The sequence below is a fragment of the Pseudonaja textilis genome, chromosome 12 (assembly GCF_049901715.1).
Source record: "Pseudonaja textilis isolate UNSWEBS1 chromosome 12, rPseTex1.2, whole genome shotgun sequence".
Taxonomy (NCBI): Eukaryota; Metazoa; Chordata; class Lepidosauria; order Squamata; family Elapidae; genus Pseudonaja; species Pseudonaja textilis.
In genome coordinates, this window is record NC_142001.1 from 2,310,058 (window position 1) to 2,326,885 (window position 16,828).

Below are 16,828 nucleotides of genomic sequence, written 5' to 3' on the forward strand. Positions count from 1 at the left end.
ATCAAGGAGAGAAGCCACCTAGAACTAAGGAGGAATTTTTGACAGTGAGAACGATTAACCAGTGGAACAGCTTGTCTCCAAAAATCGTGGGTGCCTCCATCACTGGAGGCTCTTAAGAAAAGACTGGATGGCCACTTGTCTAGAATGGTATAGGTTTTCCTACTTGAGCAGGGGATTGGACTAGAAGACCTCCAAGGTCCCTTCCAACTCTGCTTTTCTATATCCAAACTCCAGGCCTTATCTCCCTAAGAATAGAGTTCTGAATTTGATAGAACCAACAGAGAAAGTGACCGACGAGCCAGGCGTAGGATTTTCAGGAGGACATTCCGTGGCTCTCCCATGCCTGCGCCAGACCCACAAAATGGCAACGTCTTCCAAATCCTGCAATTGACACTAATCATTGCCTCCCCTCTCCAACTCTCTAACTCCAAGGATGGAAAAGCAGCTTTTAAAAACCTCCTTTCCCCTAAATGGCCAGCACAGTTTTCAATCCCTGCCAACAGGAGCAGAAAGAAAAATGGCTTATGCTGTAACGTTGATCGGTTTCTCTTCCCTATCCATGCCTGCATTGCAATTAACACAGTAGTTTAACTCTTAATTCATTGCAACTGTCATAAATGTGAGTCAGTTGCCAAGCATCCAAATATTGATCATGTGACCATGGGGAAGTGGCAAACGTCATAAATGTGAAAAATGGTCAGAAGTCACTTTTTCAATGCTGTTGTAACTTTGTACCATCACTAAACAAATCATTGTACGTCAAGGACTACCTGTACTGAAAATTATACTGTGGAGCCAATCCAATTGATGGATGAGTGGGGAACATTCCACTTGGGCAGAGAGGCCTGAACTGGCCTGAACATATCTAAATATCTAACTCTAAATTAAAATTTAAAAAATAAATTTGCTCTGAAACGTGATGCCCTCTATCCCTTTGTCTCAGCTGTTTTTCATTCCCATTTTTTCTGGACCAAAAGGTACAAAGATGGCCAACTGATCAAAGCCAATGACTGCTATGACTTAGATCCGGAGAGATACAGGATAATCATCAGGGATGTGAGACCGAAGCATGCTGGGAATTTTACACTGCATTTGAGGAGCCCGAAGCATGGTCTCTATAAAAATCTCACCCTCCAATTTGTTGTCCTCGGTAAGTCTCCAGCTTCTTCCATTTCTTCTTGGGTACAAAGTGTGAAGCAGAAGGGCCACACATTGAGTTGGCCTATGGACTGAGAACTAATATTCAAGGTTGATGCTCTTATGGTTGGTACTATAAGAACATAACTTCTATCACTGTTTCTACCACAATTGCCACTCCTACCATTACTATTCTAGCGCCAGGCTGGATCATCAACAAAATTGAGAACTGTCAGATCACTGCAAAAATAGCATCCCATTGATAGCCTATGATGCTATCACAGGAAAGGGGGCATTTGAAGGACCATCTGTGATGGGAATAGCAGAAATAGTGTGAGTTGGAAGCAGAAAGCTCCTCACATCAGCAAGTCCATTCTTGACCTTTCAGAATTTTCCACCAAATGTGCATATAGACAGATTGTATGGACAGTTTCTGCAAAAGGAATTCTCCAACTTTGAAAAGGCAGAATTCCTTTCAGTAGAGAACCACTTCTGGAAAGATCTTAGAAAGGATTAAGGGGGAACGTGATAACTGTCTTCCAATACTGGAAGGGATATTACAGAGAAAAGGGACTTACTCTCCAAAGAACTAGAGGGCAGGAGAAGATGTAATGGGCGGAAGATCATTAAAGAGAGATCCAACCTAGAAGTAAGGAGAAATTTTCTGAGAGTGAAAACAATTAATCCATGGAATAGCTTGCCTCCTGGAGTTGTGAGTGCTCCATTGCTGGAAAATTTCAAAAATAAACTGGACAACCATTGACCGAGATGGTATAAGGTCTTCTGCTTTGAACAGGGGGTTGGACTAGAAGCTCTCGGAGGTTCTTTCCAGCCCCATGAGTCTATGCTTTATGAGTTCCCGCCTGAGGCTTTTCTTATATTTTCATGGAAGCACCAGGAGCTGTGAGGGCTTCAGACTGCTGGTGGGAAGATTGTGCAATGAGATTGAAGTCAGTCACTTCAACTCTGCCTTGACCCTGGCATCCCTTCCAAGTGCTGGAACAGCAGGATCCTGTGCTGAGGATGCCACCAACTTTCTCTTCTTATTCAAGAGCTATTTAGAGAGATATTCTTTTTTTACCAAGAGATGAGATGACGAATCAGTCTGGTTTCTCTGTTTCAGTTTTGTACCAGGCATCTGTGTGAGTAGAACCAGGGCATCTGCTTGGGGTGTTAATAAACATCAAAATGGAACTCACATATAGTGATTGAAGCCCTCCAAATGCAGTTAAAAAGAGCCCAATTCTAAGGGTCTGGGGGCCACTTTAACTTATTTTGCAGACACCTCAGGTGCCAATAAAGCAAGCAAAAAGAAGTGGTTAACCACTGACAAAGAATTCAAGAAATGCAAAAAAATATGTCAGTTTGTGTGCTTGCACTTACATGTGGGAAAAGAGACACAGAGAAAGAGAGATGGTTGTGTAAAGCAATTCATCAATTGCTACATTGATGAAATTAGCAGTTGCAGTACACTGCTGGCACTTAAATATGAGCCAGCAGTGTGTTGCAGCAGCCAAAAAAGCCAACACAATCCTAGGCTGCATTAACAGAGGGATAGAATCCAGATCATGTGAAGTGTTAATCCAGCAATATTACATCCAGATTTGGTTGCCACAACAGAAAAATATATGCCGAAACTCTAGAAAGAGTGCAAAGAAGACCAACAAAGATGATTAGGGGGCTGGAGGCTGAAACGTATGAAAAATGGTTGAAGGAATTGAGTATGTCTTGTCTAGTGAAAAGAAAGACTAGGGGAGACATGAGAGCAGTGTTCCAGTATTTGAAGGGCTGCCCCAAAGAAGAGGGAGTCAAGCTATTCTCCAAAACACCTGAGGGCAGGACAAGAAGCAATGGATGCAAACTAAATCAAGGAGAGAAGCAACCTGGAACAAAGGAGAAATTTTCTGACAGTTAGAACAATCAGTCGAATGACTTTGTGGGTGCTCCAACAATGATTGCTTTTAAGATGAGATTGGACAACCATTTGTCTGGTATGGTATAGGGTTTTCTGCCTGATCAGGGGATTGGACTAGAAGACCTCAAAGGTCCCTTGCAACTCTGTTATTCTGTTATTCTGTTAAATGAATAGATTTAGTGCCCAACAACAACAGCAGCCTTTTGTCTGTACAAAATGTCTGTTCTTACATGTAAGCGTAGGTGTGTGTTTTGAAACGTAATCATCAAATGTGACCAGCTAGTGGGCAAGTAAACCCATTTGACTAGCTACAGGACCAATTTAGGCAATATAACAGTTGCTTGGATCAGTCAGTGGCATATAAAATATGGTTAATGTAACTTCTCCAATGCAAATATCACAATCATTGCTTGTTTGCTTTAGCATAAGAATAAGACCGTTCCTAAATAACAGGACCAACTAAACACACTTGGCATGGAACTCCAGCAGCCAACACAAACATTGGTTGTGTGTTGTCTCAGGTCCAGCCAGCCCAGGGGCCTTAATGATTTTGTCAGCTTGCTGTTTCCAAATTTGTGTGAAATTTCACACACAAGTACTCCCTATTGTTCTTCTGTCATGCATCATTCTGGCAGGGTGAATTAATTAGGGAACCATTATTGCAATTATTGTAAAGATGTCACTTATCGAAAACATGACTGGCTCAAGAAATGCTGATAATGTGCACTGTGGAGAAATATTACTTTGCAAAGAGGACAAGTGAGAGATAATAAAGAACAGATGTTTCATTTTTGGTAGCAGATTATTCTAAAAAAAAACCCTTCCTGCATGTAAAAAAAAACGTCCAGAGATCGTTTGTTTTTCTGCCAAAGATTTGACTGGCTTTAATATAAATGAATATGGGGATAGTGAGTTCTATGTCAGAGTGATAGAACATCAGTTTTATTAGGTGATTATTTATTAGGATTGTTATTATTAATGGTTAGCACATGGCTGAACTTCAACAATTGCTATATATTTAACTTTCCCTCCTTGTCAGCACACTCTCAGTTTTCTAAACACCAGTGTGTGTTAATTTTGTAAAACACAAGTCAATTCTATGATAGGAATAATTAGGAAGGGACTGAAAATCAAACTGCCAATTTACTAATACCCTGATATAAACCTATGGCTTCCTGGGGTCAACCAATCAAACCAAGGCCACCATCTTGTTGTTGTTATTGTTCTTTCTATTATTATTATACACAAAAAACAACAGTGTACACAGCAAACGAGATAACTATGCTGGGTTTCATATCACAAATCACTAGTCGAACACTTCCCAAGCATTTAGAACTGTGTGATGTATCGGCGGTGGCCTTCTGCAGCTGACCAAGGGTGCTTTTGTCAGTGCCAATTGTTTTCAAGTGCTTGCCTAGGTCTTTAAGCACAGCACCCAGTGTGCCGAGGACGACTGGAATCACCTGTACTGGTTTATGCCAGAGTCTCTGTAGATCAGTTCTCAAGTCCTGATATCTGGTGATTTTTTCAAGTTGTTTCTCGTCGATTCTGCTGTCACCAGGTATGGCAATGTCGACGATCCACACTTTTCTCTTCTCCACAGTTGTGATATCTTGGGTGTTGTATTCCAAAACTTTATCAGTCTGTATTCAGAAGTCCCACAGTAGTTTTGAATGCTCATTTCTGACCACTTTTTCAGGCTTATGATCCTACCAGTTCTTTGCTACAGGTAGATGGTAGTTGTGACACAAGTTCCAGTGGACCATCTGAGCGACTGTGTTGTGATGTTGTTTGTAGTCAGTCTGAGCAATTATATTATTATTATTATTATATATTTTATATTATTATTTGCATAGTCAGCCAGGTGTTCAGACTGGGTTTGGCATTTTTGTCTACTAACTGAGTCCTTATCAAGGATCTGGGATAGGCAAATCTGGATGTTTGATGGTGTTACAGCTATCGCCACAGGATGGAAGCTGTTCCAAGTAAAACTACCTTCTGCAATTGATTGATGGCAAATTTGTCAGTGCCTGTGGTGTTCAAGTGATGCTCCAGTTATTTTGCACCCAAGGCGCCTATGACTATTGGTAATACCCTTGCTTGTCTTTGGCATAGTTGTTCTATTTCTATTTGTAGGTCTTTTTTTCATTTCTTCTTCCTTCTTCTTCTTCTTCTTCTTCTTCTTCTTCTTCTTCTTCTTCTTCTTCTTCTTCTTCTTCTTCTTCTTCTTCTTCTTCTTCTTCTTCTTCTTCTTCTTCTTCTTCTTCTTCTTCTTCTTCTTCTTCTTCTTCTACTACTATTATTGTTGTTATTATTTCTCTTTTATTCATTAAACATGAAACTCAGTCAACTGAACATTTACAAATTGTCACGAATACCAGTGACTGGTGCTAATGGTTGATAGGGGTTGCTGCCAGCGTCCTAAGTGATTTTATCCAGTTCTTTTTGTTTGAGTCTGGTATCTCCTGGTACAGCGATATCAATAAAATGATGATGATTCATGGCCCACCTAGATACTGGCAATGCCTCCTTCTTAGGGCTGAGAGAAAATAACTGGACCAGGATCACCCAGTCAGCTTCCTGGGTGGATCTAGAATTTCCTGGTTTCTAGCCTGATGCCTTAACCACTACATCAAAGGGGCTCCCTTGATAGAACCATCCTCTTTAAAAAATTTCCACTCCCCTTTAAAGCCATGAAAAGTAAGTAGCCAATATAGCAACTTGTGACAACAAACCCCACAGGTCGATTCTGTAATTTAGAAAGAATGTTTGTTCTACAGCTCCTTCCAGTCAGCTTCATTGGATGAGCCTTTTTATTATAATAATGATAATTTGATCATTGTCCAAAGCCTCCTTATCTTATATAGCAAAAGCTGACATATATTGATTGCAGTTGCATATAATAAACTAGAAACTAATTGTTTCTGTATGCTAACTGCCAGAAACAATTTCATTCATACTTCACCATGGCTAAGGGCCATCAATTTGAAATGTCATGCAAATATCATGCAAATAATATTTACAGATATTGTGCAAATATCATGTTAAATATCCAGACTATAAACCATGCGTAAGATGAGATAAGATGAGCAATACTTAATCAGGATGTTCAAGAAAGTTTGCCAATAGGTCCAAACAAATTTGCTGCCAGTTTAGTGCTGTGGTGAAAGGCACCAGACTAGAAAGCAGGAGACTTTGAGTTTTGTTCTCACCTTAGGCATGAAGTCACCTACAGGTGGCCTTGAGTAGTTCTCCTTTCTCAGCCCTGGGAAGATGGCAGTTCTGAAAACCTTCTGAAAACTTGCAAAGAAAATTGCAAAGATGTGTCTGGGCAGTTGTCAGGAGTCAACACTAACTCAGAAACATCTAATAATAATAAGGTCAGAAACAAGCTTTGTCAACTAATTCATAATTAACAAATGTCACTTTTGTAGTGCAAAAGATGAAACAATTGACCATTCGGTCAATGGCTGCAGCAAAATTTCCCAAACTGACTATAATAATCAAATTGAGAAAGTTTTGGAAAATGGAAAGGTTAAGATCTTATAGCAACAGCAATAACACTTACTTATATTTTGCTTCATAGTGCTTCATAGCCCTCTCTAAGCAGTTTACAGAGTTGGCATCTTGTCCCCAACAATCAGCATCCTCATTTTACTGAACTCAGAAGGATGGAAGGCTATGCCTTGAGTCCATCAGGATCAAACGCCTGGCTGTGGGCAGAGTTTGCCTACCATACTGCATTCTAATTAAGTTTTTGTAGATTACCCGTAATGATAATAATAAGAATGCCAAATCCAAATAAACATTTGGCTGACTGTGTGACAAATTGATAACAGTAATATTGTTATTATTGATGAACAATTTTTCATCACAATATTATTACAATATTATTAATATTGATGAATAATTGAGGGAACTAGGTATATCTAGTCTAAGATCATTCAAGAGAGATCCAACCTAGAAGTAAGGAGAAATTTCCTGACAGAACAATGAACCAGTGGAACTGCTTCCCTCCAGAAGTTGTAGGCACTCCCTCACTGGAGACTCTTAAGAAGAGACTGGACAACCATTTGTCTGGAATAATATAGGGCAGAGGTCTCCAAACTTGTCCACTTTAAGACCTGTGGACTTCAACTCCCAGAATTCTCCAGCCAGAATTCTGGGAGTTGAAGTCCACAAGACTTAAAGTGGCCAAGTTTGGGTTCCCCTGGTATAGGGTCTCCTGTTCAAGCAGAGCATTGGACCTCTAAGGTCCTTTCCAAGCCTATTATTCTATGTTCTCTGGATGTGGATGAAAATTCAGTCTAAACATGTAGCTGGTTGAGCAACTAACCATAAAAATAGCAGAATAACAGGAGAGACCCAACCATTTTGACCTGATCCTGATCCACAAGAGCAAGGATTAAGGTTACAGATAGATTAGCATTAGGATTAGGGTTAGGAGTTGGTAGAGACATGATAACTTGTGAAAGAAAAGAAGGACATTTTAAAAAGGACATGTAGGGCTGAAATGTACTGCCCTGTTCATACTTGATCAGACTTAGGTTGTGTGAGCAGATCCAGGTGATCCTTTTACCACCAGAAGAGTCCAGCAATGCCTTTCCCACCTAACCTCTGGACCTTTCAGGAATTAAACTGCAAGAATTATTCCTCACTCATAGAAGCTTTCTGTCTGGGCCACCCATACTCCCAGCCTGCTCTGGAGACTGGTGGTATTGAATCTGGCAAGAGCAGCTTCTCCTGTTGGTTTTCTGTAGAGACCTCGTGAAGCTCCAAGCAGTAATCCACTGGTTAGAATATATATATCTTCTTCCTTTACATATTTGCACATCAAGAGCCTCCAAGAAGTTGGTGGTTTGCACTGTTTGTGTTTTCTTGGAGGAGATTTCTGAGGAGAGCCAGAGCTTCATGGAGCAAATGTCTTGAAGTATTTGAGATGGGTGGAGAAAGAGAGAGTGAGAGAGAGACAGAGAGCAAAAGGTGATCTTAACAAACAGCTGGCGACTCCATAGCCTGGGGAGTCAAGAATGAGAAACGTGAGAGAACATAGTTATTCCGGCCAGAGTACAAAGCAAGTACAGGGGGACTTTAAAGCTACTTACAGTGAAGCAAGGAAAATTTTCTTCTCACCCTAAAACAAATAAACTGAAATTGTATAAAGATCTTTCCAGGGACTTTTTATGCTGCAACAGCATTTCCAACAAAGCTGTCTGGAAAATTTATTAGGCCATTTTATGAAATGATACAAACTGATTTTAGCTATTCAGTGGCCTTTTCCTGTTCTTAGGATTGGCTCTAACAAAGCACAGGGTTTGGCCCTAAACATGGCAAATTTTGTTGGACTGGACTGGAAGGGAAGGGAACTGAATACTTTATTTGTCCGAGTGTGATTAGACACCCAAGGAACTTGTTTCCGGTGTAGAAGCTGATAAATCATGATCATAATCATAAAATACAATCATCGTAAATCATAATACAACACGGTGATTAGTTATTATATACTAAATAAGGAATCAGCATAAATAATAAGAAACAAACAACAATGTGATAGTCATAAGACTCATAGGAGGCACTTCACAGCTTTCGGAAGTTAATGTAATAAAATCTGGTAATTTTAGCGACAAACTAATTTCTCAGCCCAGAAACCTCCCTTTGGAGAGATCTAGAAGCTAGCTTTATTTTTGTTTTTTTTTAAAAATGATTTTCTAAGGTTTAGTTATTTGACTAAGTGAGGAAACATCCAAAGCATGAGATATGAATGGTCAAATGTTTTAATTGTTTTAATTAGTTTTAATTAGTTTTAATTGTTTTCTTATTTTTTTTCTTAGCTCCAATTCACTCCTTGTCCAGGTTTAGCGTGATTTTTAAATTTCTCTTTTCATTGAGCAATTCTTTTCCCTGTTGAAATTTCTCCAATGTGCTGTGATTCACCAGCAGCCTGTGCAGACGGCAGTGGAATTGGACAGTGAGAAAGAAAGGGGATGAGTCCAGGAGTCTGGAGAGGACTCAGATGAAGGTCCTGTGTCCGATGCAGAAATGGGGCCAGTACCATCTGGGAGCGGGGAGCTGCCTCTGGAGCCTTTGGAGTCCAGCAGCAGCAAGGCAGAGGACCCAGGGGAGTCTGTTCCCAGTGAGTGTGTGCACAGAGCTGCTAGAAGGCGAGAGCACCTGAAACAAAAAGGGTGACTCAGGAGTAAGGCTGGGAGGTGATTGCCCCTCCTGTAAAGTATAAAGGATAGGCAAAGATGATGAAACCTTTGCAGGAAGCAAAGTCATTTGTTCAATTCAGATTCATTCTTGAAGCTCTTTTTACTTTGGTCGGGTTTTTTTCTTGTTCATTTGATACTTCTGCTATTGGCAGCACTTCACAGGAAAGAAAGGTGGGTGCTTATCTCGAGGAACTGTGAGATTCATTACTGGCTGGGAATGAAAATAATTCCCAGTGTTACAATAAAACAAGACTTGTATTTAAAATAAGTGTGTGCGTAGTTATGGTCTAGGAAGCCTTGGTCAGAACACAATGGTCATTTAAGATTATGAACTTCTGCAATGGTTAATAAAGATTATTAGTTAAATTTAATGAATTCAGCAAACTGAATTGACTGGATTTCAATTTATATCCAATATGCTAAGAGAGCAAATGAAAAATAATAAGTCTGGGTGAACAGAAGGAACTTTTCCTAGTACAAGTAGTTGAGGCCAGAATTTCTGTGGCAAAGTGTTAAATGAATTTGGCTCCATTTTACAACCTGACACAGTCGTTAAGTAAATCACTGCACTTGTTAAGCTAGTAATACTATTGTAAACTGAATCTGGCTTTTCCATTGACTTTGCTTGTCAGAAGGTTGCAAAAGGGGATCATGTGACCCCAGAACATGAGTCATTTGCCTTTAAATTTTAATCATGTGACCATGTGGGGATGCTACAGTGGTCATGGGTCACTTTTTTCAGTGCCGTTGTAACTTTGAAGGGTCACTAAATAAACTGTTGTAAGCCGAGGACTACCTGTACCTACGTCCCCCTGAAAGTAAAAAAAGGAGGGAAAAGGTAAGATTTGCCCATATTTACAGTCCCAACAGAAAAAAGTATAACACAGTGGTATCTTGGTACTCATCATTCATTGGTTCTGGGAGGTGCAGTGAGCACCAAACAGTTTTTTTCCATAAGGCAGCTGATACCAGCAAGTTCTGGCTTGCTTGTGTGTTAAGTACCAAACAAGTGATGAGAACCAGGACAAAATTTTCACATCAAAATGCATTGAATACCAAATTGGATGAATTTCAAAGCAGCTGAGTAGTGAAAGACTGCTGCATTTATCCAAGCGTAACAAATTATTTCTTAACATGGGTACATATAAAATGCTATAAAACCACCGGGATGCAGTCTTAGGGTTCCATGGAAGAGTTTTCAGATACTGAAGCATATGTAGTTATGCTAGGTGAAATTGTTGTTTTTGTTTTATCATTTTTACAGGATTCTGTACTTGGAGTTATTATTACTTTAATCATCAGAGTTACTGCTATACAGATAAAGTCCTTGACGTACAAAAGAGTGACTGTTTCAAGTTAATAATGGCACTGAAAAAAGTTACTTAGAACTGGTCATCCCACTTACAGCTGTCACAGCATCTCCATGATCACATGGTTAAAATTCTGGGGCTTGGCAACTGACTTGCACTTATGACAGTTGCAGGGTTGTGTGATCACTCTTTGCAATTTTGCCAGCTGACTTCTGACAAGCAAAGTCCAGTGGGGGAAGCTGGATGCACTTAATGATGAGATTCAACTGTAGCGCTTTGCTTAATAACCATGGCCAAAAGGTAGTAAAATTGGACACGACTCACTTAAGAACAAGCTTGCTTGGCAATGGAAATTCAGAATAACAGAGTTGGAAGGGGCCTAGGAGGTCTTCTAGCCCAACCCCCTGCTTAGGCAGGAAATCCTATACCATTTCAGACAAATGGTTGTCCATTCTCTTCTTAAAAACTTCTAGTGTTGGAGCACACCCACAACTTCTGGAGGCAAGCTGTTCCACTGGTTAATTGTTTTCACTGTTAGGAAATGTCTCCTTAGTTCTGTGTTGCTTCTCTCCTTGATTAGTTTTCGTCCATTGCTTCTTGTCCTGCCTTCAGCTGCTTTGGAAAATAGGTTGACTCTTTAGATTAGGGGTCCCCAAACTTGGCAACTTTAAGACTAGCCTAGCTGGCTGGAGAATTCTGGGAGTTGAAGTCTACAAGTCTTTTAAGTTGCCAAGTTTGGGGACCTCTGCTTTAGAGAATAGGTTGACCTCCTCCCTTTATGTTGCCATAACATTGTACCTGAAAGTGAACCTCCCAGCTAAACCAGCAAAAGCTAATGTCTCCTGATTTAAGGAACTCACGCACCAGTCTCGAGTACTGTTTTCAGTTCTACTTGCATGCTTTTCAACCAATACACCACACCTAGGAGCATGTAAGTGATGCATTTCATAATTTTGGGTTGGAAAATGAGCATGGATCCCATGCCAAGTGCATCACAACAGTTGTGCATTCTGTTTCCAAATGGGGTCATAAGTTGAGGACTACTTATATTGTTTAAGATAGATGTTGAAGTGGTCATTATAAACCCCAGACCTTCTAATGATTTATCTCTTAACTGATTTGATCAACAGAGTGCCAAAATTCTGTTCCCCTCCAAACTCGCCAGCTGCTTGGGGGAATTGCCAATTTCTGGTCCCAAACTATGTTTCTCTTGAATCTCCACTTTCCTGGCCTGTCATGATTAAATTTAATCAAACTCTGATGAAATTAAATTTAGTTTGCATTGGGAAGGAATTACAAACCAGAAGAGCAGTGAACAGCATTCTTCCTTACTTCCACCCTGCATTTGGAATCCAGCATCTCTATTTCAGAGCCGCCTCTTTCCTTTTATTAGTTTTCCCCTTCTTTTTAATCACTTCAGTTGTAAAAGGCTCTTATCTATGTTGGTCGTGAGGATCTGTAGTGCTGTGAAGCTTCAGGCAATATTAATTGCTGTTATGGTTAGGATTTCTTTGCCTGAGAAAGCAGAGTATCAAGGCAGAAAAAATATAGGTTCTAGTAGTCATTTTAGGATTAAACTAAAAAAAGAAATTCCCAATACAGGGGTGTATATTTTTGCAAATAATGCTCTGCTTAACTGGAGTTAGGAAATGCCACTCAAGTCTGCTTTAACCATGCAAATTATCCACATAGTGAAACTTGTCCATTCTCCAAGCTTTAAATATAGCAACAGCACTTAGACTTATATGTTTCTTCACAGTGCTTTCCATCCCTGGTCTCTAAGCGGTGTACAGAGTCGGCCTCTGGCCCCCAACAATCTGGGCCCTCATTTTACCCACCTCAGAAGGATGGAAGGCTGAGTCAACCTTTTAGCAAACATTCTTCTTTTACCATAAGGCAAAGATTTTATCGGGGAAATTCTGGGAGTTGAATTTCATAGAACTAGAATGACATGGCTGGAAGTGACTTTCAAGATCTTCTAGTCCACCCCCCCTGCTCAAGCAGGAGACCCTGAGAGGAGTGGTTAGAATGCAGCATTGCAGGCTAATTCAGTTCAATCCTGACCAGCTCAAAGTTGACTCAGCCTTCCTTCCTTCCAAACTTGGCAATTGTTGGGAGCAACATGTTTAAACTGCTTAGACAGGGCTGCACAGCACTAAATCTAAGTGCTATTGCTATACCATTCCATACACAACCAAACAAGTGGATGTCCATGAAGTCAGCTCATTAGACCATGAGACAATTTGCACCCAAGCTTTTAGCTAAGTGAAATGGGTTGTGAAGTTTGCAATGCAGGTGGACTATCATTGTCTTAACAATCAGAATTGAGCCTTTTTATTAAACCATCATACACTTTGTAAAAAAAACTGATTTAGAGTTATTGTTACACATGAACATGGGCTGCACATATTTCTTGTATGTATTTAATAAAAGATTTGCATGGGTGGATCAAGAAATAGGAACTGAGTCACACAGACTTGCAATGCTGGACAGGAAAGTTTTCCGTTATGCCTCTGTCATGGAAGTAGCTGTAATTCTACTCTATTTCTCTCCAAATTGCAATGTATCCGGTAGCTGTTCTTTCCTATGTGCGAATCCACCCCTATTGCAGTTATCAGATGACCTACATCTAAAAAAACAAGCTGTGCATCATTATGACACCAGAGGTCAATTTGATATTCGAACTGGTTCAAGCTTCTAAAGTGATTTAATCAGATCAGATCATCTTTCTGAATTGGAACGATGTTTCAGATCAATTACTGAATTGGATGCTTCAAATTAATGGTGCAGTTTGGAAGGCAAAAAGATCATTTTGTCAAGTCAATTCAGGGCTGAACTAACATACATAATCAACTTGACTTTTTGAATCAATTGGAAACATTGCATTGGAACAAGTCAACCATTTGAGCCTGTCAACAGAATTTCATCAAGTGGCTCTGAAATTTGTTTTGCTAAGCTTGAAATTCAGAGATTGGGCTTGAACTAAATGGCTGGGTGAGACTTCAGAGCAATTAAAGTTGTGTATCTAAAAACAAAGCAGGTTATTTGTAGCAATGTGTGACTCTGGTGTCAACAGAAGCTTCCCTGCCAATTCACCTCTCATTAGTTTTTTTTTTCCAAGAGTGTCATTTTAGTAAGTTCCAGATCCTTCCAATTAGGTAGGAATGTTTGTCTAGGCGAGACAGAAGCTTTTATTTTAAAAAAACAACAACTTTGTTTTGAAGTCCTTGTCTCATTAAATTCATCAAGAGATGCTTAATTTCAAGTCTGACTCAAGTTATATAGAAATTTTGGCATGGATTGTGGCCACATGTGCAATTGTGCATACTGAAAAGGAGCTGCTTAAAAACCCAGTTTCTTTTGTTCTTTATACAAAGGCAATGAGCTGGAAAGCAGAGAGAAAAATTGTACATTTCAGCGTGGGTCACCTGCAGATCTGACACAATGCAGGACAGAAACAGTTTTTCAACCTTTTGCACGAATTTGTGATGAGAAGAAAAATTCTCTCCTCCTTTGAAAGGCATTTTAGAAGAATCTTCAAAATTCTCTTTCATTGAGTAGAATGAGAAACAGTTAGAAATAGGGAAGAATTTCTCTACCTGGCAAAGCCAGGAGAACATGCAGACTACTAGAGAAAAGGATATTTTCATCATCATCAACATCATGAGTTGGAAGACTCCTTAGGGGTCTTTAAGCCTAGACCATTCCAGACAAATGGCTGTCCAGTCTCTTCTTAAAAGCCTCCAGTGATGGAGCTCCCACAACTTCTGAAGTTCCACTGGTTGAATTCCACCAGAAAAGAAACCTCTTTTTTCAAGCAAGCCATTCTACTGGTTTTATTCACTTGTTATAACAAAGATGTGTTTAACCAAAGTCTCCAGTTCAAACTTCCATGGATCGGAAGGTGTTTTTTAGAGAGCAAGTGTGTTGAAATGGTTAAGTGATCAGGTCAGGAGCAAAGAGATCCGTGATTCAGGCCTCTCTTAGACCCCGAAAGGACCTGGGTGACTTTGGACCAGACTTTCCCAAATTTTAGCCTAGATCAGCATCCAGCTGAAAAACAAAACTCCTTGTCACATCATCTGCTAGTGAGTTTGGCTGAAAGAACAGGGTACAGGGCAAAACAAGTGGATGCTGCAACAATGGGGACAAACGCTAAGAAAAGCAACATGAAAGGCTGCTTATGCAAATTCTTATGCAAATCCAAGTGGACCAAAATAGCAAGCTCCCTCCCCCAACTCTCTGCATTCTGACTCTTGTGAGAACCGTCGATTCAGCTCACATTTGAACGCCACCCTGGGACAACTGTTCCTCCTCTGCTTTTTTCTAATAATTCATAGCTGATTCTGAAAGAAGTTTGAAATTAATCAGTGGGACAGCTTGCCTCCAGGGGTTGTGGGATCTCTAGCGCTGGAGATTTCCAAGAAAAGATCGGACAACCATTTGATCAGGATGATGTAAGGTCTCCTGCCTTGGACGGGGTTGGACTAGAAGATCTCCAAGGTCCCTTTCAGCCCTTGTAGTCTGTGATTCTGTGAAATGGGGCCTTAGGAACAGGGCTTCCAAAACGTTCAGGGCTTTGATTTAGATAGAAGAAGCTGTCTCGTGAGGTGCGTCAGGCTTAAAAGCAAGAATGACATGTGGTGAAGTGTTAATACCATTTTATAATGCTTCGGTAAAACCAAGAATACTGCATCCAGTGGTCATCACAATGTAAAAAAGATGTTGAGACTCTGGAAAGAGCGCAGAGAAGAGCACCAAAGATAATGAGGAGGTTGGAAGCTAAAACATACAAAGAACAATTGCAGGAATTGGGTATGTCTAGTTTAATTTTAAAAAGGACTAGGAGTGACATGATAGCAATGTACCAATATTTAAGGTGTTGCCACAAAAAAGCTATTCTCCAAAGCACCTGAAAGCAGAACAAGAAGCAATGAATGGAAACTAATCAAGGAGAGAACCTTGAGAGAACCTAGGAGAAATTTTCTTACATTTAGAACAATTAATCAGTGGAACGACTGGCCTCCAGAAGTTGTTGTTGTTTCAACACTGGAATTGTTAAAGAAGAGACAGCTATTTGTCTGAAATGATGTAGGGTTTCCTGCCTGAGTAGGGGGTTGGACTAGAAGACCTCCAAGGTCCTTCCAATTCTGTTCTTCTGTTCTGTTAATTCTTTCAAGCTGAGCCCTTTCTTGTTTCACACCTATAGACAAAATTTGCATCAACAATATATCCTGGGAACCATTAGGAAGGAGCTGTCTTCATCCTCTTTCTCTCACATGATCTCTGGGCTGAGTTGCCTCTTACTGCTCTGGTTTTTGCCTCTTCACTCGATTCCATCACAAGACGTGATTTAATCAAACAACTCAGTCTTTACTCCTCATCCTGGTAAACATCTAAGCCAACTTCTTCAAATGGGTGTCCCTCAGATATATTGGGGCAGCAAAATCATCATGCTTAGAAGTATGTTGACTTGGAATGTATACAAAGGGTCTTGAGCTGAATTAAGAACGGAAAGATTGCATTCCTCTCTTCACTTGAGGTTTTCCATCATGCTATACCTTTATGGGCTGTACTGGGCAAAAAGGAACGATGACAATTTGTTTCACTCAGGGTCATCAAACAGAAGAAAGCCAGAACTTTCGGGTGATGGGTCTAAAAGGGCGGTTAATTGTCTTTTTTAAACGTTTCTTGCAAAATAGTTGCTTCATGGTGCTTAAGGCTGCTGGAACATCCTCACTGGAATGAAATGTAAGAAATTATGCCACAGATAGCCAGTTGACAAGTTGGCTAGTGAGTGGCAATGATGAACAACTATGTTTGAAGGAGTGCTTAGGAAGGAACAGCAGAATTCAGTCTTAAACATGGTTAAGCTATGCCAGATAATGTCACTTCATATTTTTTGCAGTAATCTATGCAGAGGGTGGACAACTTTGAAAATGTTCCTTTTTGTGGAAGCTACTATTTAATTGCACATTAGACCTAAGTAGCTAGAAAACTTGGTTGCCATAGTAACCTTTTTTATTGCAGATTTATTGCAGACAATCTGTTCTGAATAACAATCATCCAAAGAGAACTTTCTTTTCTTGACCCAAAGACCTGCCTTTCATCGCTTGTTCCTAGACTGTCTTTATAACTTCCTCCATCATCGTGTAGTCATGCAACTATGTGTGCAAATGTGTGTGTATGTTTAAAGAAAACAGTGTATTTGATAGCTTTATCTTTCCAGGTTAAAGTAAATAATTGCTCTTTTG

General features: G+C 40.0%; 1 protein-coding gene across 2 annotated transcripts in view; it reads left to right on the forward strand.

Annotated features, from left to right (window-relative positions):
• LOC113437917 (vascular endothelial growth factor receptor kdr-like) overlaps positions 1 to 16,828 on the forward strand; it is a 183,757-nt gene that overhangs the window by 87,325 nt on the left and 79,604 nt on the right. For both annotated transcript variants that reach the window (XM_026703127.2, XM_026703128.2), the window contains exon 9: positions 978 to 1,150. In XM_026703127.2, coding sequence (XP_026558912.1) covers positions 978 to 1,150 — 173 coding nt within the window. The remainder of the gene's footprint in view (positions 1 to 977; positions 1,151 to 16,828) is intronic.